Source organism: Rhinolophus ferrumequinum, chromosome 5 (assembly GCF_004115265.2).
Source record: "Rhinolophus ferrumequinum isolate MPI-CBG mRhiFer1 chromosome 5, mRhiFer1_v1.p, whole genome shotgun sequence".
NCBI classification, from domain to species: Eukaryota; Metazoa; Chordata; class Mammalia; order Chiroptera; family Rhinolophidae; genus Rhinolophus; species Rhinolophus ferrumequinum.
The window spans coordinates 13,689,904-13,710,496 of record NC_046288.1 but is presented as its reverse complement, the minus strand read 5'-3'; the positions used below and the strand labels follow the sequence as shown (position 1 = coordinate 13,710,496).

Genomic DNA, 20,593 nt, shown 5'->3' with positions numbered 1-20,593 from the left:
GGGTAAATGAGAAACATGTGCCTGCTTTGTCAAAGTCCCTATACTCTGGGGATCACATGCCAGTGCAGTGGCCTGGTTCAAGACAAGGAAAGGGAGTGACACAGCAGACCTACCCTTTTGGGATGGTGAACACCTCCCATGAGCTCCCAAACACTTGCAAAGTGGAAAGACTAAATGTTTCACATACCGACTGGTTTGTCGACGGGCAACATGCCCACGTACTGCACGTGGAACTTCTGCACCAGCTCCGTCTTTGGCGTTGGGAAATCTACTGCACAGAACAAAAGTGACGCATCTTTCTCAGTAGTTTCAACATACACATAGAAAAGAGCCACCACTCTGGGTCATCCGGAATGCACCCCCTGTGTCACTGGGTCCTATGTTTCCTGAGGTCAGCGAGGCCATTGTTCTATAAGAACAGACACCTGGGGCTCTATCCATCAAAATCCCATTCAACTTTTCATTTCTAGGTAGAAAAACATTCGAAAGCAGAAACTGGAATCTATGTGTTGTGTTAAAGCTCTTACTATCTCTTTGATGCATGCTGAGTACCAGCTTTTGATGTGCTATTTGGAGGGTGTGCCCCGAGAAAACCACAAAGGGTGCAATCCCAGGAAATAAAGAGCCCCGCCCACCCCCATATCAACCCACATATTTTTTAACTAGCTGGGCCTCATCTCCGGCTCTACATGCGCCATGAAACCACTAGATAATATTCTTTAATCTTGTCCAACAACAACAAAACCCATCATCTTGGTCCTTCATGCCTAATCCTGACAAAAAAAATCAACTTTACGCCAGGGGAGGGCACCGAGTACACGGCTCAGCACGTTTGTTGAGCTGAGAATGATTTTTAAGGTGATTAGAAGCACCAGGGAACCATCTGAGCGCCTGTGGCTCCCGACTCGGATGGAGAGTACCACCGTGAAGGGAGCAGACCTACCTTGCAAGGGAACGTCGAGATTCACATTGGTTCTTTCCTGTAAGGATCTACAGGCCAGGGCTTTGGCATTCTTCCTTTCAGCCATAATCTAAAGAGAAAACACAGATTTGGTTTGTGGTTACGGACCCCAAGTCTTCAGCTATTCGAGCCGGTCAAGTGCCTGAGCTGATTTCACTTCCAACTTACACCAGCTTTAGTCTACTGCCTGACTTACCAGCCCTGAATCACTGAGCTGCATATTTGGAGAACAGTGCTCATTTTCTCTAGGAATAAGAGGTGAATGACTATCCCTCATAGAAAGAGTCGCCTAATTGGTTGAAATTTATTCTTCCATTCACCAGACTCCCATTTCTACTAAAAGAACCCAAACAAACATCTCTGGTCATGCGTGGACCAGCTGGCTCACTATGGTCAGTGGAACACGGAGCAATGGACTTCCCGCAGTGCTTCTGCATGACGACCTTTAGGTACTGCTTTCAGGGCTCTGGGGACAGATTACAGTCGTTCCCCCTTATCCATGGGGGACATGTTCCAAGACCCTCGGTGGATGTCTGAAACCTCGGATAGTACCAAATCCTACATAGTGGGGGTGCCAAAAAAATGTATACAAGTGGACACTTGGTCAGCGTTGCTCAAGCAGTAGTTTGCCATAATCAGAAGTGTCTGGACGCTGATGGTAACCACTTTGAGCACCTCTTGTAATTGCAGAAGTCAAATGTGACCTGTATTCATCTTTTGTTATTGGCATATATTGAGTATTACCATTTTAACACAGTTTTCCTTTCTTAAAGTGTGTATATATATTTTTTGGCACCCTATGTCACCCTCTGTGAAGTTTAATGTATAAATTAGGCACAGTAAGAGATTAACAACAAATAATAGAATAACTGTAACAATAGTGCTGTAATAAAAGTTATGTGAATGGCTTTGGGGCCGTTAGTAAGTAAAATCAGTGTTTCTTGCCCACGAGCACTGATACCATGACAGCTGATCTGATAACTGAGATGGCTACCGAGTGCCTGACAGGGGGCGGCGTACACAGGGTGGAGACACTGGAGAGAGAGGACTCACGTCTCGGGTGGAACACAGTGGGATTGTGAGAGACTGCACTCCACTGCTCAGAGTGACACACAATTTACCACACGCATTCTTTATTTCTGGAATTTTCCATTTAATGTTTTCGAAATGAGGTTGACCATGGGTAACTGACAATGAAGAAAGTGAAACTGCGGCTAAAGCAGTACTGTACATGGGTTTAAATCCCACCTCTGCCACCTACTGGCTGTGGGGCCCTGAGCAAGTCACCTGACGTCTTGTGTCTCATTTCCTCCACTGTCCATGGGGATGATAACAATATTTATGCTCCTGATAATATCATCATTTCTGAGGATTAAATGTAAGCACTCAGAAGTAGTAGCTGCTCTAGTTGTTGTTATTCTCAAACTGTCTAAATCTGTCAGCTGTCTTCCAAATTGTCTCTCTTCTGTTTGGGACAATAACGTCTCCTTTACTTAATTTTAGGGACTGAAAGAAGCTTAGACTTGCATGACCCCAAGCCATGCTTTCCACTCCTCCCAGAGCTCTACTCCGCCATCTCCAGATGTGTCTGGGGCAGTGGGCAAGAGGCTGCTGGCTGACGATAATAAAAAGGAATGTTTATTGAGCATTTACTCTGTGCCTGGCAATGTTTCTGACGGACGGCTTTACACTAGAATACAAGCTCCACGAGGGCAAGGACTTTTTTTTCTGTGTTGGTCTTTGCTGTCTGCTCAAACAGTGCCTGGCACATAAACAGTGTTGTTATATTTGTTGCGTGAATGAAGAAAATGAAACCTGCAAAAGGTACAGCCACGCTCCAGTCCTGTGAATGCAAGTATGTGAAGATGGGCACCTCCCTGCGTGTCCCTGTCACGTGGGTCAGAGCAGCAGGCTGGTGGGCTGTTTCTTTGGGGGCTGGGGACAGCTCCCTGCCCCACCCCTCCTGCAAGAACTGTGGCTTGCACCTGCTCCGCTCCTGCTGCTCAGATACTAGCCTGGGCCATGGTGGTGGCCATGGCCTGGGCTTTGTCAGCTTGGGAGGAATTGTGAGAGTGAGGCTGGATCATGACGTCAGCACAAAACCGTAAAGGTGATGTGCAACAGAGGTGACAGAAAAGTCCTGTTTTTAAAAGATTGGGTACATAAGTTTGGGGAATGGAAAGGCCTGGCTGAAGGAAGTTGGTGACAGCGTCCTGGGGGTCTGGCCACCTACGATGTGAATACAAGCCAGAGGCAGACGTGGTTGCTAAGAACGTTAATCACCCCAGTATTGTATCCTTGAAGGTCACAGGACAGGGTGACCCACAGTCTGTTCTCCCCCTGCTCACTGTGGGAACACTGTTCACTCAGGGGAACCAACCAGGTTATGCCCAGAAGAGGACAGGTGAGGAGGCTGGTAGCCACGTGACCTGCAAGTGGCTAAGAGGCAGTGTGGGGATTCCGGAGATGGGAGGGAGTGAGGAGCAGAAAGACTCGCGATACTGGTCCAGCACCTGTAAATGTGCCAGGCACCGGGCACAACCTCAAATATTTTCACACAACAAAGGGCTGCCCAGCAGAGACCAACTGCAGGAATCGATCTGTGCTGCTGCAGACCTCAGATCTCAAGTAAATATATGGAGGTTCTAGAGAGGAAGCTTTCAGGTCAACACAAGAAAGAGCTCCGTAACATCCAGAGACACTCAATAACGGAACCGTCTCCTGAAAAGTACAAGACCCGTTAATGGAAGTGCTGGGGAAGAGGGTGGGAATGCTTGTTTTAGGGATGCTGTGCTGGAGGGAGCGAGGGAGGGAGCGAGCGAACGAGGTTGGAATGGTGATGCCGACTGCCTGCTCTCATTCGCAAGCTTAAGGAAGCCGGACCGTCACCACTGGGAGGCAGAGACCGTAGCCCTGCTTCACAGCTGGTTAGTTTCCATGAGCTGCTGTGTGTCCTCATGAAGTCAGTGTGTGTTCATGGGAACCCTCGGCTGCCTGCATTTCCACAGGCACCCCAAGTGATTTCTCACCACCGTCCCTTCTGTTTGTACTCTCAGATGAGGTGGCCCTGTTCCTGGGAAATCTGTCCCGATTCCTTGGCCCTGTTTTCCAGCTGGGGTCACTGTACATAGCTACGAGGCCACTGCCACTGTGCTGTCCTATTAGACCCCCAGACTGCGGGCGGCACTAGGGCTCCACTCCTTTTGTAGATGGAGCGCCACCTAGAACAAGGCCTGACACGCAGCGAGAGGCCATCCCCGAGGCTGGCTGAAGACACGGTCTGCCTGCTTCTCCGGGGCTCAGTTTGTAGGTTCCTGTGCCCACTCTCCTGCCCTTTCACACTCCTCTCCCTGCTCGAGCAGTGAGAAAAAAAGAAAGGGATGAACCACTGGGCCCTAACCCACCTTACCTTGGAACAGATTTCGTGGAGGCTCGTGGCAATGGCTTTTGCTGGTGTGTCACATCGAAATACATGACATTTCAAAATTCTTGTATCTTTGTCTCTTGCTACATAAGCAAAGTCTCTGTGCAAACAAAATTTATCGGTACATTAGAAAAAGGAAACTTAACCAATACACATTCTGGTGATGAACGTTAACTGAGAGAGTAGCCAGCATGTCAGTGGGAAACAGGGAGGCAATGGTTAAAAAAAAGTGTCAACAGATACATAAAAGAGGAACAGTTTTATGGGTATCAGGAATTCGTTTCTGAGTAAAACAACTACAGGCATGTGTGTGTTACATGCCATTGAGTCGGCCCCGACTCCTGGCGACCTAGGAATGAGTGATGTCCACACTGTCGTGACCTCAGCGGCCCTGCTCAGCTCCTGGAGACTCAGGCCTATGGCTTCTTTCACAGAGTCCATCCATCTCCTACTTGGTCTTCCTCTTTTCCTGCTGCCTTCCATTTCTTCCCCGCATTATTGTCTTTTCTAATGAACCCTGCCTTCTCATAATGTTCCCAAAGTAGGACAGCTCCAGTTTGGTCATTTTTGACCTCCACTGAAGTTTCAGGCATACCTGGCAGATATTGCCAGTTCAGTTCCGGACCAATGCTGTGAAGCGAGTCACATGAATTTTTTGGTTTCCCAGTGCATATAAAATATGTTTAAACTATACCGTCGTCTATTAAGTGTGCAATAGTGTTATGTCTAAAAAGAACAATGTACATACCCTAATTAAAAATACTTTATTGCTAGAAAATGCTAACCATTGTCTAAGCCTTTTGGAAAAACGGTGCCCATCGACTGGCTTGATAATTTGTAAAAAATGCAGTTATCTGCGAAATGCAATAAAATGGGAGTGCAAAAAAATGAGGTACACCTGTCCAATGTTCCCCAAAAGTGGTCTGTTATGCTCCTAGAATCTCTAACAACTCTTAATGAAAACTGAATTTTAAAGAAAGCTTCTATCTAGAGAAACAGTAAATACCATGATGATAAATATTGTGATTACAAAACAGAACACAGGCTTGAGAAGAACATGAATTTGTATGAATGATATTGTGACAAACACAGCAGTACAGCAGAAGGAAAACAATGGGCTCTGATGTGTAAACGGAGAAGGGATCGGGCCCAGAGCTGCTGGACGAAGATGCCCGACAATGACAGGGTGGGTTGGAACACAAAGAGACGCCACAGACTGAAATCCTGCCAGGGGCACCAGAGCACTTCTCACACCCCCGAGCTCAGGGAGACAGGTTGGCTCAGACACCGCGGCGAGCATGCAGCTGGCGCGGGTGTTAGTGTCTGTTTTATTGATGAAAAGGACGTTGACTGTGACATTACCTGGCTTCAAAAGAACCATGCCAAATTTCTCACTGCTATTACTGGAGGGCAGTGGTTTCTGATCAAAGTGTTTATGAAAAATAAATGTTCAGATGTACCCCTCTAGTAATAGATGGCAATGATTTCGGTGCGTATATTGCTAAGCCAGGATACTGTCTGTGGATAAACCACAGATGAATTTAAAAAATTTTTTGTCTCTTAATGTGAGAACTGGAGGTCTTTTCACAGACTATGTTTGATACTTTCCTCAAAATATCCTTGGCTTCCTTGGAAAGGCAAAGGGATCAACGCACTGGAGGCAACCGGCCATCATGAAAGCCGGGCTGGAAAAGCCCGTCCCCCACCGCACCCCTTCGCCTTGCCGTGCCCAGGCAGCCCCGCAGTGGGGCTCCCTAAGTCCAGGCTCCAGATCAGGGGGCATATTTACCTCGCTGCCCCACAGGCACTTGAACCTCAGCCTGTCCACACCTGCCCTCAATGTCCGCTATCCCCAACCTTCTTCTTCCTCGTGTTCTATCTGAGTTGGTGTCTTCCATGCTAGAACCTCTGACTCCCTCTCACCCTCTGTACCAACCCCCCACGTTCAGCCTGTATTACCTCCTGAACACGTCCTGAACCCACCCCTTCCTCACCGGCCCTACCACCATTCAGCTGTTCTGAGCAGGCTCCCACGTCCCTGCCTTTGCTCTGGCCGTGGTTTTGGCCTCAGCTGAAGCTGGGTGAGCACCCTTCCTGGTGCTGCCTGGCTCTACTGGCCACCAGAGGTGTCTGCTGATGAGCTGATCTGCCCCACAACTCCCTGAAGCTCCATGAAGAGGAGTGTGCCTCATTCATCCCTGATGCCCCGTCCAGGCCTGGTCATCATACCGCGGGCTCCTTTCTCCCGTAAGCACAGAGTCTGTGGCTCACACCCTGACTTCCTGTCAAGAAAGCTGGCCCTTGGTCAGAGGCATGGAAGGGTCCCAGGACAGGGCGCTGAGCTGCGGGGCTGAGGGAGGAGCTGGGCCCAGACACTGGGGGTGAACAGTCTGCTCCCATGCTGCTTTCTTCTGGCCTTTCCAGCCCAGTCTCAACCACCACCAAGGCAACATATTACTCAAACAAGAGATGGAGAGAAAACATCACTTTTGGGGCCCGTGCTCAAGGGAAGGCCTGTTTCGGGCCCTCCTCCCTCTGGCTACTCTTCTTTCCTAGATGGATCCTAAAGAAATACACAAACTGTCTCACTCCATACAACTCCTGTCCTTCAAGAGTCCATGTTCAGCCACCATTTTTTTGAGGTCAAATTTCTTCAAAGCTCTATGGTCACTCATGAAAAAAGTCCAGAAATCTTTGCTTGGATCTCAGGAGTTCCAAAATTTGTCCCATCAATTCTTCCAGCATCATTTTTCCAACTAAGGAGTCTCCCCTCTGCTCCTGAAAGGGGGGTTTCCGTGTCCACTCATGGTATCTCCCCTCAACTTGGTGGCCGCTCACCTCCCTGCACTGTCTGGAGGGCACTACTCCATCTACTCTGTCCAGTCCTGCCCAGAAGCCGGCCTGGCCCTCTGGCTCTCAGGACTTTGCTTGTGTCTAAATGCTTACAATACTTCAATTCTGTACTACAAAGGATAAGATCTCATTACAGAGGTAAGAGCTGTAGTTACTATACGGGTCTCAACTCTGCCTGTCCTCTCTCAGAAACAGTGACATTTGCCAAAGGGATGAGTCGGGATTCAGGCCACCCAAATTCTAGTCCGATTTGTGATTCCTCTGAGGCAGACAACCTTGGGATGGAGTCTACGCTCATCTCTAAGGGAGAATATTAAAAAAAAAAAAAATCATGAAAAACATGATTTCCAAGGGTCCCTTCTGGTTCTGATATTCTATGGTGTAAGCTTCCAGATCCATCACGTTCTCCTTGACTGCTGGCTGGCCTACAGGTGAGGCAATTCCAAGGATACCAGGGGGGAGGATGAAACAGGCCCCGATCAATAGGGAATAGATCACTCCTACCAGATTCAGCTCTGTGCCCTCTGTTATTTCCTATGCAATCCCTTAGGAGTCATTTTTTAAAAAATTGTTATTAATCTTCATTTTCTTCTGACTCAGGAGAAAGCGATGAACACCTAAGACAACCATCTGGAACGCATACCTTCCCAAAGGGAAAGTTCAGTCGCCACAGGCTTTGTTTAGGGGATTTGAACAATTTTACAGCCTTCTCTTTTCCTACTCCCTCCCAGGTACCAGGCTAACAACCAGGGTGGTAGAAATCTGTAGGTCCATGAGAGTGGGTAAGTCCAGTAACAAACCCTCAGGGGATTGTGTCTGCTTCCCAGGAAAAAACAAGTTTTCTCCTCTCCTCACTGCGGAGGTCAAGCGATTTGCATGTCTCTTCTATTTTATTGCCAGGAAACATTATCTCGAGTCATCTTCAAATAGCTGCAAGTTCCTAACATGGGGATTTGTAAGAGGTGGTAAGGCCTCTTTTTCAGACAAGTTGAACAACTTCCTTCATGTGCAATGAAATATATGGCTGATCTAATCTCACTATTCTATAGAGTGAAACTCAACCATCTCTTAACTGGTTGGTTGTTCTAAAAGCTTGGCTCTTTAGCACCTGACTTCTGAAAAAGGCTGCTGTAGTAGACAGAATAATGACCCTCCGAGATAGTCATGTCCTAATTTAGGGAACCTGTGTATATGTTACCTTACCTGCAAAAAAGAGATTTTGCAGATGTGATGAAGGATCCAGACATGGGGTTTATAAAGAAAAGAAGAAGGCACTTTTATTCCAAGTGAAAAAACAGGAGAAGGGGCCATGAGGCGAGGAAGGCAGGCAGCCTCTCAAAGCTGGAAGAGGCAAGGGAACTCACTTTACTTTTGGAGTCTCTAAAAGGAACACAGCCCTGCCAGCACCGTGATTTTAGCCTATAAGACCCATCTTAGATTTCTGACCTCTCACAGCTGTAAGACAATTTGTGTTTCTTGAAGTCACTAAGTTTGTGATAGTTTGTTACAGCAATTGGAAACTAATAGAGCTGCCAGGTGGCTTTCTCTTTTAACAAAATTATGCTAGAGTATAAAAGACTCATCTTTAAAAAAGGTATTTAATTCACTTCCGCAAATACCTTCTGAGCCACACTATTTTGCACCAGGCACCAGAGATGCAAACACAGACAGACAAGGTCTCAGCCCAGGAAGCCCACTGCCTAATGATATGGATGTCCAGTGAGCTTTGAGCTGCATCTTGAAGTATAATAAGGACCTCCCCAGGGTAAGAAGGGCAGTGGATGATTTAAAGAACCTTCCAATGGGCATGAGCAAAGGCACGGAAGAAAGCCCACAGACTGCTGGGAGAACTTCCAGTCTCTGCCTATGCCCGTGGGACTGTGGTGAGGGGCCCCGGGGCGGCTGGGGGAGGCTGTACAGTTGTCTGGAACCGTCTGCAGAGCGAGGCCTTGTGCCTGCCAGGAGTCCGGCCCTTCTTCTGAGCCAGCCACGCCTTGTAATATGGCACATGAGCCCATTTGACATGTGTATTAAAAAGTTCCTTCTGGGGGAATGCAGTGGGTCAAGAAAGGAGACACTGAGGGCTCCTGTGATGGTCCAGGTGAGAGAGGATGAAAAAGGCGCGGGCTAAGTTAGCATGATGCAAACGGGAGAGGAAACAGACAGAAGAGAGGTACTGAAAGGACGGCTGGCAGGACTGATAGGTGTAGATGAGGGAGAGAATCAAGAATAATTCTGGGGTCCCTCCCAGGACAACTAAGCACCCTCATCCCTGGGGCAGGGAGAGGGGAGGGATTTGGGGAAGGAAGGTGATGGGTTCCAGGTTGGACAGTAAGTGGGAGGTGACTGAGGGGCAACAGGTGGCCAGGCCCCCCAAGCAGGTGGACATGGAGCCCCTAAAGTAGGGAGCAGACGGGAGTGTGGAGAACAAGAAAGGACAAAGCAAGGCCTGAAACCCGAGGAAGAGAGGAACTGAAAGGGCTAGTTGAAGCTGGGGGCCCAATGAGTGGGTGGAGAAAGTGTTGGGAAGGGAAAGCTGGACAGGCTGGCTCCAAAGACGTCAAAGAAAGGCTGTTTCCCAAGGAGTCTCCAGAGCTGCAGAGGCTGAGCAGCTGGAGACGGGCCCTTTGGTCTTAGCGACAAAGAGGTCTGCGGTGACTGACACTGGCTCCTGGGCCCTTTCTCTGGAGAATGGTATTTGGGACCCAGCTTCAGGAGACCGAGGAGTGTAGGAGTGAAAAGAACAGAGTACACACGACTTTTTCTTTTTCTTTAAACTTTTCATTTTGGAACTTTCCCAACATTCACAAAAGTAGAGAGGAGAATCGATGCACTCCTGAGCCGCTTCCTCCGACTCCAGCAACGGTCAGCACGTCACCCTGTCAGCCTTTCAGACAGACATTTTGTCCAATCAATGTCAGGATCCTGAAAGCCCATAAACTCTCTGCCCACATGCAAGAACAATTTAATATCGTCTAGAGATTTTCCTGTATTTTGAGGGGGACAAGAAATTGCTTTATGATAAACAAACCTCCACAGCTAGAGTCTTCCCGACAGACTGTGGAAACCAAACCCTCGCGATCAGCCCAGCACCACTCATGTGTGTGAATTTGGGAGGAAAGCGCATCAGGTGCCACGGGGTGTCACACGCCAGGCAGGGCCCACAGTGGCTCTGACCCTGGGTGAGGTACGGGGCAGTGTGCTGCAGGGGCATTTTAGGAGCCTTCACCTGTGGAGCCCTCAAGGGCACTCCCAGCCCCCTTCTCTCCTCAGAGCTGCCAGTGGCACTTGGGCTGCAGCTACCTGGCTTCTGCCGCACCGAGAGTGTCCCATCTCAGAGAGCTGAGATGGACTTCTGTGCCACTCCCAAATGACCAGGTGCCCCAGTGCACATGCACCTCCAGGGCCTCACGTGCCCATTTACAAAACCAGAGCTGGCCCAAATGATCTCTGAGGTCCAGTCACAACACATGTCCTGTCTTTTCCAAAAAAATTCTTCTAGAAGTCTGTCTGTCTGAGACATTCTGCCTGACACTCAGCAGCAGGAACCATTTTTATCCTTTGCTCCAGCTCACTCCATTTACAACACTGGGCCAGGAGCCATTTGCTAAAAGAGGTGCTGGTGGGGTCCCCTACTCCCCACACATGGAGTTTCATCCTACTGATTTCTTGAAGTCATGGGAATCACTGAGTTTCTTTTATAATCCAGGAAGTGGAAGATTTATAGCTATTGCTTCTTGTGTCTCTTCTGCAAACAGTACCAGGAGCGAGGACCAGCAATCAACTACTTTTCACCATTTGTTTGCTGAGCCCTTGTGTGTCCAACTGTTTTCGTTCCTCTCCTTTTGCTGTTCTCCCCGTAATAATTCCCCCAGAGAAACAGCCTCAAGTTCTGCCAGGGAAAAAGGTCAATGCTAAGACATCTTACATGACAGATTCAAATTTCTTAATAGCAAAGAAAAAGGACAAAAGGTTGCTTTTATTGTTCCAGTTGAACAGCATTTTAATCACCTTGTAAGGGCTTAATCCATCTTTATGGAACGAATGAACAATTCTTTATTCAAGTATGCTTTATCAAAAAATAGCCAGGGTAGAACTACTCACCCATTCCCTAAATCTCGCCCCAGTAACTCTCTTACGTAAATGGAATTTGCTTATGTGTTTATCCTCCTCAAAGGAGTTTAAGAAGCATCGACAGACCTCTTCCCGGTTACCTATGCTAACATTTCAGACTCCCAACTACAGCAGCCCGGACAGGTGGTACTTAGAATATTTCAGTGATAGGAAATCTCACTTAATGAATCAGTCTGTTCCATTGCTGGAATGTTTCTGGTGAGCCAAAACGTATTTTTTCTAAACACTGAACTGTAAGTTGCCTCCCTGCAACTATTGCTTGTGGGATCGAGCTCTGCTTTCAGGAGCACCCCAGACGAGCGGACCTTGTCAGCTACACGACGGTCCAGACTTGTCTGGCAATCATTCTCCCTTCCTTTCTACTAGACTCCCTGCCACGCACTCTCTCCCCAAACCCCGTCTGTCAGTGTTTCTTACTACATCTCCACGACTTGATACCTTCTTTCACAGAATCCGTATTTGCTCAGGTCAAGTACCCATGTTTGATGCTGGGAATTTGTTACGGGTGGCGCGTGACAGGCTTTTGATGAACGGTAGTTATGATTATCAATGTGGTAAAAGAAGTCAAAGAAAACACCCACTTTGAAATACTGTCTTCTTACCCATGAAAGATGCTTTAATAACCATCTGCACTCATATGAGTTGCACGAAGAGCTGCTGAATGTACTTCAAGGCCCTTTGCTGCGGGCTTACCTTTCTGAGAAGCTATCCGTAAGTCACCAGTCGTTACTACTGCAGGGCCAGGCCTCAGCTGCAAGCAGGGACAAAACAGCAGCAAAGAGATTTCACCCCGTCATCCCGCTTCTAGCACTTTATGATAAAGGGCTTTCTCTCTCCTCTTTGTTTCAACTGCAAAGGGCCTGGAGGGAGGACGGGTCCTGTTTCAAGACTGCCTGCTCTTCTTTGCTGCACTGCTCGTATTTTCTGATTATACTCTGAAAATCTTGTTTTGGGGGTGGGAGAAGGGAAGAGGGAGAAGGGGGCTGAGAAATGTCATGTTCCTAGGCAGCCAATCCAGCCAGCGGGTTACACACACAGCTCTCTCTCTCTCTCTCTCTCTCTCTCTCTCTCTCTCTCTCTCTCTCTTACACACACACACACACACACACACACACACACACACACACGAGACTTTGTTTTTTTAATTTCACCCAGTGGCACATGCACCAAATGCAGGCACCACTAATTTCACAAAGCTCAGACTCTAGCTTGGGAAACTCTTTTTCCTTCCTTGCAAGCTTAAAAAGATACTAAGTTCTTAAACTCTAAAAGGTGCATCCCAGGAATTTATCACCTGGGTAAACACCCATTCTCCACAGGGAATCCTACACCAGGTACCTGCATGAGACCACACAGGCTATGCAAACAGCAGTTCTGAAATTCTACCACAAGCAAATAACCCCGGTGGCCCTGGGCTGACCAGATGGGTAGCCCTCTCTAGAACAGAATGTTACTGTTAATATTCAGAGCAACTGCTACTCAATGGGCAGGCCTGGAACTAGCAAACATCTAAAAATATCCTCACCATTGGCTCACACAGCACAGCCCTAGTCTTACTTTAGATGACGGAGCTCAGTTACTTTAGATGAGGGAGACTTTGTCCTCCAGATCCTTGCACCGCCTCCCAAGGTGAAGTTCGCAAATTCTCTTACTCATACCCTCTGGAGCTGGAGCAGCGATCCTGAAAGTGTTCCCCACCCAGTCTATGCTATGTCCCTTTCCATCCTCACCTCTGAGGACAGACAGCAGCTCATCCTCAGGGAGGAAACGGGCCACCAGCTGGACACAGCTCAGCCTCAAGCCGGTGAGGGTTTACCCGAGATGGATTCGAACAACTCAAAGAGGAGATTGCCTCTGTGTCTCTACTTGGCCCACCAGTAACCACAGTCATTCCTCCAAGGAGGAAAATTTCCAAACTTTCTTCTTCCATCAACAATGGAGCCCCTATTAAGTGACAGAGCTACAGAACAGTGGAGCTCAAAGCCCCCAGTCAGTCACACGGGCAGGCTGGCATTCAGCGCCCTAGAAATGCACACATCTGAGGCATAAATGCCTTTCACTTTAGAATTATATGCTTTCCATAGTAATGTTCTTCTAGATGTGCAAAGGGAGAAGAATTCCATATGTTTTGGCTAATAATTGGGATTAAAATCAGTCAGTCCTTCTAGCTATTAGCCTAGAGCTAAACCTTACCGACAGAACTTTAGAGAACACAAAAGGTAAGCAAGTCCTAACATCAGTTCTTCAAGACGCATGAAAAGCCTCCTTAGGTAACATGGTACAGAACCTAAGTATTACCATCACGTTTACTCCCTAGCATATGATTAGACTTTTCTCAGCCACTACAGACAGTGACCAACTTCCTGTTACACTGAATCACACTGCCCATCACCTTCCCAAACACGGTGAAAAGCAACAGAGGATGAGGGACCCCGATGCACTTCCATACTCTATTTTAAATAATGTGGGACACGTTAGGATGATGAGAAAAAGTCAAACAAAACAAAGATCTGCCTTTCAGAGACAATGGTGGCTGTGATGACAGTAACACGGCATGAAGAAAGCAAGTGAGCTTGGGCAGACACGGACACCGGGAGGGGGAGAAGTGAAAAGCGGCTGGTTACCTCTCTCTGAATCCGGGAAGGCATGAGGGAACAGAGCAGAAACAACACGTTAGCATTCCCACGCATCCGGTCAATAAAACAGTCCCATTAACGGCAACGCTGAGCACTGACACCCCACCTTATTTCCCAACTTGGCTGCAATTAATAACCGTTCAGGGCTTAGTTCAGCTGAACTCTTACACAGAAGTGTGTATTTTGAGCCACGTTATGAGGAAGCCAGGAGATGCCAGCTGAGCTTAGAGGCAACATATCAGCCAGGGGAGGTAAGCGAGCTGAAAATATCACAGTCCAATACAGGAAACCGTTTGCAGTCAACAGCGGCAGAGCACTTATCTTCATTTTCCAGCTCCACCTGTTCCCAATAAAAACCATATGGAAACAGCCTTACCTGTTTTACTAACACTCCTGACATTCTATTAATAGAGCGACAACATTATAACCTAGGTACTTTCCTGAAATGCATCAGGAGAGAGCGACAGAGCAGGAGGGAGAGGGACAAAGCAGAAGGTCAAGGGTAGAGGTGGGGAGTGGGAGTGCCAGTAAATGAAAGCGCAAAACGGTGAGGAAACAGATGTGCCTGGAAAGAGAGGAGCGGGATGTGGAGAGAAGCCGAGAGCAATTCGGGGGCTTGGGGCCGAACACTTAAGAGTTCTCTGTGCAGAGCTGCTCTGAGCCGCCAGGGTGACCCTAATGAAGGCAGTTAACTTCCTGAACCAGAGTGTCCACCACCCCCTTCTGGTCCCGTCCCAGCCAATTCCAAAGGGCACGAGAACAGAGCCGAGTCGGCTGCGTGCATGCATTACACATAAAGCAACTGGTCTGCAGAGGCGGGAGCACCAGGGAACAAGCAGGCAAGGAAGGAACCCAACTTCCACAGAAACCTGCTCTTTCAGGTGCCCTGCGGCCAGGGGCACAGAGCAGCCAGCAGGACCCTGCAGAGATGAGAGCTACAATCCTGGTGGGAAACAGCAAGCACACCTGACAGTGAAGCCCTAATCATTAAGCAGAAAGGCAGAGCTATACATCCTGACAGAGAACAATAATCGTGAAATAGTACTACGTAGGGGAAACCCAACAAGCAAACAATCCAAGCCACAGATACATGGCTTCATACGAAAATCAAAGTTTGAGTGTGTATTTTGCTATATGCGTAGTACAAAGTCTGGAACATAAGACCCAGACAGTCAACTGTTATTGGGAGGAGGGATTATGGAGGGTTTCATTTCATTTATATTTGCTTAATTATATTATCTACTATAAATAAGCGCCATTTGACTTTTATAATCCGAATGGGTAAATATGTACCTGAGCATTTGAGGGAGACCAGTGTGATGCACGCGCCCCGAGGCACAGGTGAGCAGCACTGGAACATACGTGACGACTCGTCACGTCCGCAACAACTACCCTTCACTGAGCTCTGGCTCTGTGCTGCCCGAACAGCGACCTGACAAGGTCAGTATTACTGTTCTGCTAGAAAAGGAGACAAGTTCCGAGAGACTGAGAACTTGACAAGGTCACACAGCTGGTCCATGGAAGGTCAGGGTCTGAGGGGTCTGCAGGCCTCTCTCACTCCCGCCGTTGTAGCACGCACACGAGGGGTACGCAATACTTCTTCACAGGCCTGCAGAGCCATCTCGTGGTTTGTCTCCCAAATGACTCAGGTGTTCAACACAGGGGCAAAGGGTTTGGCAAAGAACCTGCGATTTGAGAGCTCTTCCCTTTCCTTGGCCTGTGAACTTCTGAGAGGGAGAAGGCGGCTGACTATTCCCGAGAGGCCCTTTAGGCTGAGTAAGTAGACAGAGCTTGTTCAAATCCTGCTGGTAGCCGTGCCCATCTGGGTACATCGCTTCCCTTTTCCCTGGGCTCCTCCTATGTACCAGGCACGTTGTTAGATGGTGTGCCCCTGCTTCCTCATCAGCGACAAACGGATAAGGACCCCTGGCTCAGGGCAATTATAAGAATGAAATGAGATGGTGTAAGAGAGTGCCTGGCACGTAACAAAGTGCAATAACCTGCATCGTTATAGTGATTACCACTGCGTCACCGGTCGGTGTCATGTCTCAGCTGGATTGTACTGGGCAGCATTTAAGATGAGATGTCTCCCATGGAAGGGAGGTCACCTGGGGAAGGATTTGTGGCCCTCTCCCTGGATGTGCCGGGCACCACTGACCACGCAACGCGGGCCGTAACTTCCCACACATGACCCCTCGGCCTCACATTAAAGTTAGTCTTTGCAGGCAATTCAGCTCGTCAGCAAAGGAGCCAAAGACCTGGACTCTAGTCTAATGTTGGTAAACATCAGGCAAGTCACTTCCATTCTCCGAGTGTTGGGCTTCTCATCTCAGATTAGATAGATGGTCTAGGAATTGCCTAGTGCTCAGATTTTTACCAGAAAAGGATTGAAGTCCTTTGACTCTTTCTATAATACAAAGAATGAGAAGGTAGCATTTCTTTGAGGAGCTCGTGATATATACCAAATGTTTATAAGTTTTATTCTTAAATAGAAAGCTTATGCCTAGTGTGTGTATGGCAAAAACACCGCCCAATAACCTTCAATCTAGAGACCTAAGAATACTATCTGTTTCTTTTGTGTATAATTATTATTGGAGCCTTGGCTATTTTAAGACCCATTATTTTCAGACCCATTACTACTGATTCACTTAATAACATTGATATGTAGCCACTGTGCTTTTCCCTGAAGGCTGAACTCAGAGAAACAACACCGCAAACTTTTAACAAGGTTAGATCTTTTGAGGTTAATAGACACTGCTTGATTTAAGTGTCAAAGTGAAAACTAGCCACAAAGAGGGACTTTAGAGTGATCTTTGAAATGTCATTTTAAAAAATGCAAAAGAGTCACAGTGGCAGCTGCTCTAGCGATTTGACACCTTACACATTTGCTGGAGAAAAAACATCAGCCCAGAGCTGGGCTTCTGCCCGAGACGTACATTCTGGGAGCGGAGAAGGCTAAATTTAGAGTCAGGCACAAGCTTACTCTCTTCTCACTGTACAAGATACCAGTGGGAAGAACGAAACCCCAGGATTAATTCTACACCAGCTGTACACCCAAGGCTGCCTGATCAGCTGCTCTCAGTGGCTGTTTCCTGGGAAAATGAATGTGGGAGTAACTGGCATTGTTTTCATTAAAATAAGCCCGACATAAGAGAACTACTTGGCATGTGTAACTGGTCATACAAATGAGTAGGAAATTCCTCAAAATAAACAGCACACCAGAATGACAATGTCTGTTCCAGCTTTTTGGAAGAGGATGCATCTCCCAATCCCCGGTACAGCCACCTACTTCTTACACAACACACAACCACACAAGCGTCTCCTCTTCACAAATTGAGCGCAGAAAGCAGACTTACCACTGTGCTTCTCTCTCCATTTTTGCAGAACTCACTGCTTTGTGCTCCTGTTTGATGCTTGTCTTCCACTGGGGGTCTTTTGAGTACCAGCACAGGCCAGCCTTCTCCAGTGACAATGAAGTAAAAACTAAAACTCGATGTCACAAAAACTCAAGCCAACTCCTGAACCTGACAGTTTATTGTCCCCCCAGCTTCACGTATTTTTGTTTTTTGTCCCTGGCATTTAGTAGCTGTTGGCCCTTGGTCAAAGCCCTCAGCCTCTTTGTTCTTCAGTTTCCTGATCTGCAAAATGGAAATAACAGTGGTTCTCACTTTACAGCATGACGGCATGCAGTGTGGACTTGTGCCTGTTGCTAAGCAGTAAAGCAATCAGCTGAGGGGAAGGTTCCTAACCTGTTTTGGGTCATGAATCTTTCGGAATCTGACGAAAACACTCCAAAAAGAAATGTGCACAGACCTAGAATTTTATGTACACTCTTAGGAGGGTGGGGGCAACGATTTAATAATTCCTCAAATTCATTTGTAAGACCCCCTTAGCAACCACACCCTGCAGGTGGAAAGTCCTCTGACCTAAACTGAATTTTGATTTTATGCAAATTTACCATCTGGTGTCTGGTGAGTTTCAGATAATTCCGCTCAGGAAAAGGTTCTGTCCTTCCCAGGACCAAAGGGCGACAGAAACAACCATCTCTGACCAAGTGTGCCTTACTTTGCAAAGCAAGTTCCCTTCCTGCCTCCCTGTCTCTGCCCCCAGCACTGCACAGCCTACACCTGTAAGGGGCGTCTGAGTTCCAGCAGGACGACATGTGAAGCTGAGGATGTAAAGTGGTGTGAGGTTATTGTAATTCAAGGGACATTCTTCAAAACAAAGGACCTTCTCATCCCAATGGAGAGAAGACACAATAGTTACCACTCAGCTTACTAATGAGGAAAAAAAGGATATTTCAGAGCAACCAGGAAATGAGTTTTTAAAAGTCCATCTTTGAAGAGAGTGTCTGCTCTTACCTGTTTTCTATTACAGTTAAAAAAAAAAAACACACCCAAAAACCTTGCTTCTCTGACTATCTGAGTGAAAAGAGAATACACTCACAACTTATATTTAGTTGTCAAGTGAGAAATAACTCATGCCGTGTTATGATTTCATGATGTAAAGTTTAGAGCATAATCAAAAGATAAAATTATGTAACTTACACCTGAGTTGTGAAACCATGTGCTGGATTCCTTCCTGAAAATTCAGGGGGTCAAACCAAACCAAACCAAAGCAAAACTACTTGCTACCCAGAAGGCTCTTATCCGACAAGGGACAGGGATGTGTGAATGTTTAAAGACTTCGATACAGAGAAGGGCAGATGACAGCTCTCCACACTGGGAAAGTGGTTTCCATGCAAGAAGTGCCCGGAGGGCACAGCACTGGCAAGGAACAGGCAAGACCCCTGGTTAAAATCACGGTGAGCCTGGTGCATTCTCTTCAACTCCATGCACCCAGCCACGTGGAGGGCCTCTTGTGGGCAAGGCGCATTCTCATGTGAGTTTCTCAATTCTCAAGAGAATTTAGGACTATTACCATAGAAATATAGCCAATTCCCATTTCTTTGTGCAGATAGAAGGAGTATTAGTGTAAATAACACAAAAAGCCAAGATACTTGGCCTTCATTTGAATTTTGGAAACTTCCGTGTAGATACAAGTATTCCCGATACTCTGCAAACTCAATAGTACCGAAGCAGAAATACACATCAACACGAGGCTGACTGATTGCTAATCAAAGTGCCAGCAGCAGCTCCCATGTATCGAATCTGCTACCCAGCCTGGTTCCGTTCTTGACGCATGTTATGGCCAAACCACACAGAAACACTGCAGGGGAAGCATTTCATGACTCTCGTTTTACAAATGAGGAATCTAAGGCTCAGGGAATTTAAGCAAACATGCGCAAAACCCCCACAGCTAGAAAGTGGTGGACCCACACAAATGGAACACAAGTCTGCCTGGCTGGTCTCTTCTCCTTTGTGCTGTGTTTTGGGGTTACCTGGCACCTAGGCCTGGCTCCCTCCCAATTAATGAGCTCCTCAAGACCCCACCCCTCGATGAAGAGGGACAGCTTACTCCTGTCTCTGTCCCTATTGGATTCTTGCTTCCACCACTGCTGGACCTGGTGACAAAAACTAAGTGCTGTGTTTGGTCTAAATAACTTTCCCAGGCAAAGGATGAGGATGTCATCCTTTCCAGAGTAGCCTCTTACCCTGTTGCTCCCCTGTGAACGCCTGCCCCAAACCCCCATCTCTCTCTCTGAACTCACTTCCTGCCTGGCCCACACACGCTGGGCTCCAGCCACGTTCTGGGCTCCTTCTGTTCTCCAACAAGCGCATAAGCCTGTTTCTGCTGGAGGTCCCTCTTCCTGCCGCCTGACTCGCTCATCCCCCCAGGCCTTCCACGGAGGACCCCTCCTTATTGTCATCACCTCCCGAAGAACCCTCTGGACCATCCGTCACTGCCAGCACTCACTGCCACGTAAAACTACCTTGCTCATTTGTTTACTGTCTGTCCTTCCTTCTCCCCCACAAAAACGTCAAGTCTGTGTGACCAGGGACCTTTCTGCCTTGTTCACTTGCCACTGCCTGGCACACAGTAGGAAATCAGTAAGTATGTCTGAATGACCGAATAACTAACTAGACAGGGCAATTGAAGGACTTTCCCCCTTATTTCCTGGTCATGCTGGTAAGAACCTAAGGGAACAATGCAGTGAATAGTAGGGAGTTGGCTGGATTTCTTTCTCTCCTGCTACTATTAATCGCAGATAGCACTTTAAAAATGACTTGAGCTCATATTCCGTTTTCATGTCATTTGAAACAATGTGAGTAAAACATATATTTCATCTGAATGGGCAGGAGGCGAGTTCTGAGAAGATTATTAATCTCTCGTGACTCTATTCGAAAGCAAAGCAAATCTATGCTCTGATCATCTCCAGCAGAAACAACAATATTATTTCCAGAACCCCTAACTAGATTCCTTCTTCAGAACATCTGTCTAAGTGAAAAATGGCTCTCCTGCTCCTAAAGAAATCAATATATAAATTTCCCTCGTATATTGATTTCTATCAAGCTTTACCAACTCCCCAGATAATTTCCCTTATATTTGTGCTCTAAGAGAAATAAAGCTTCGTGTATCATTTAGGGAAAAGGCCTCGACAACGCATTCTCATCACGCTGAGGCAGAGAAGCAGAAGAGCGGCCC

The 20,593-nt window shown here is 47.4% G+C and overlaps 1 protein-coding gene across 21 annotated transcripts in view; it reads right to left on the bottom strand.

The window, feature by feature from the left end:
• APBB2 (amyloid beta precursor protein binding family B member 2) overlaps positions 1 to 20,593 on the bottom strand; it is a 339,655-nt gene that overhangs the window by 10,610 nt on the left and 308,452 nt on the right. For 17 of the 21 annotated variants that reach the window (XM_033105673.1, XM_033105672.1, XM_033105682.1 and 14 more), the window contains 3 exons: positions 4,371 to 4,485; positions 944 to 1,031; positions 188 to 271 (listed from right to left, as the gene is read on the bottom strand). In XM_033105673.1, the coding sequence (XP_032961564.1) occupies positions 188 to 271; positions 944 to 1,031; positions 4,371 to 4,485 (287 nt within the window). Of the gene's footprint in view, positions 1 to 187; positions 272 to 943; positions 1,032 to 4,370; positions 4,486 to 13,996; positions 14,146 to 20,593 lie in introns of those variants that run through there. The other 4 variants (XM_033105691.1, XM_033105678.1, XM_033105680.1 and 1 more) reach the window with 2 other exon arrangements.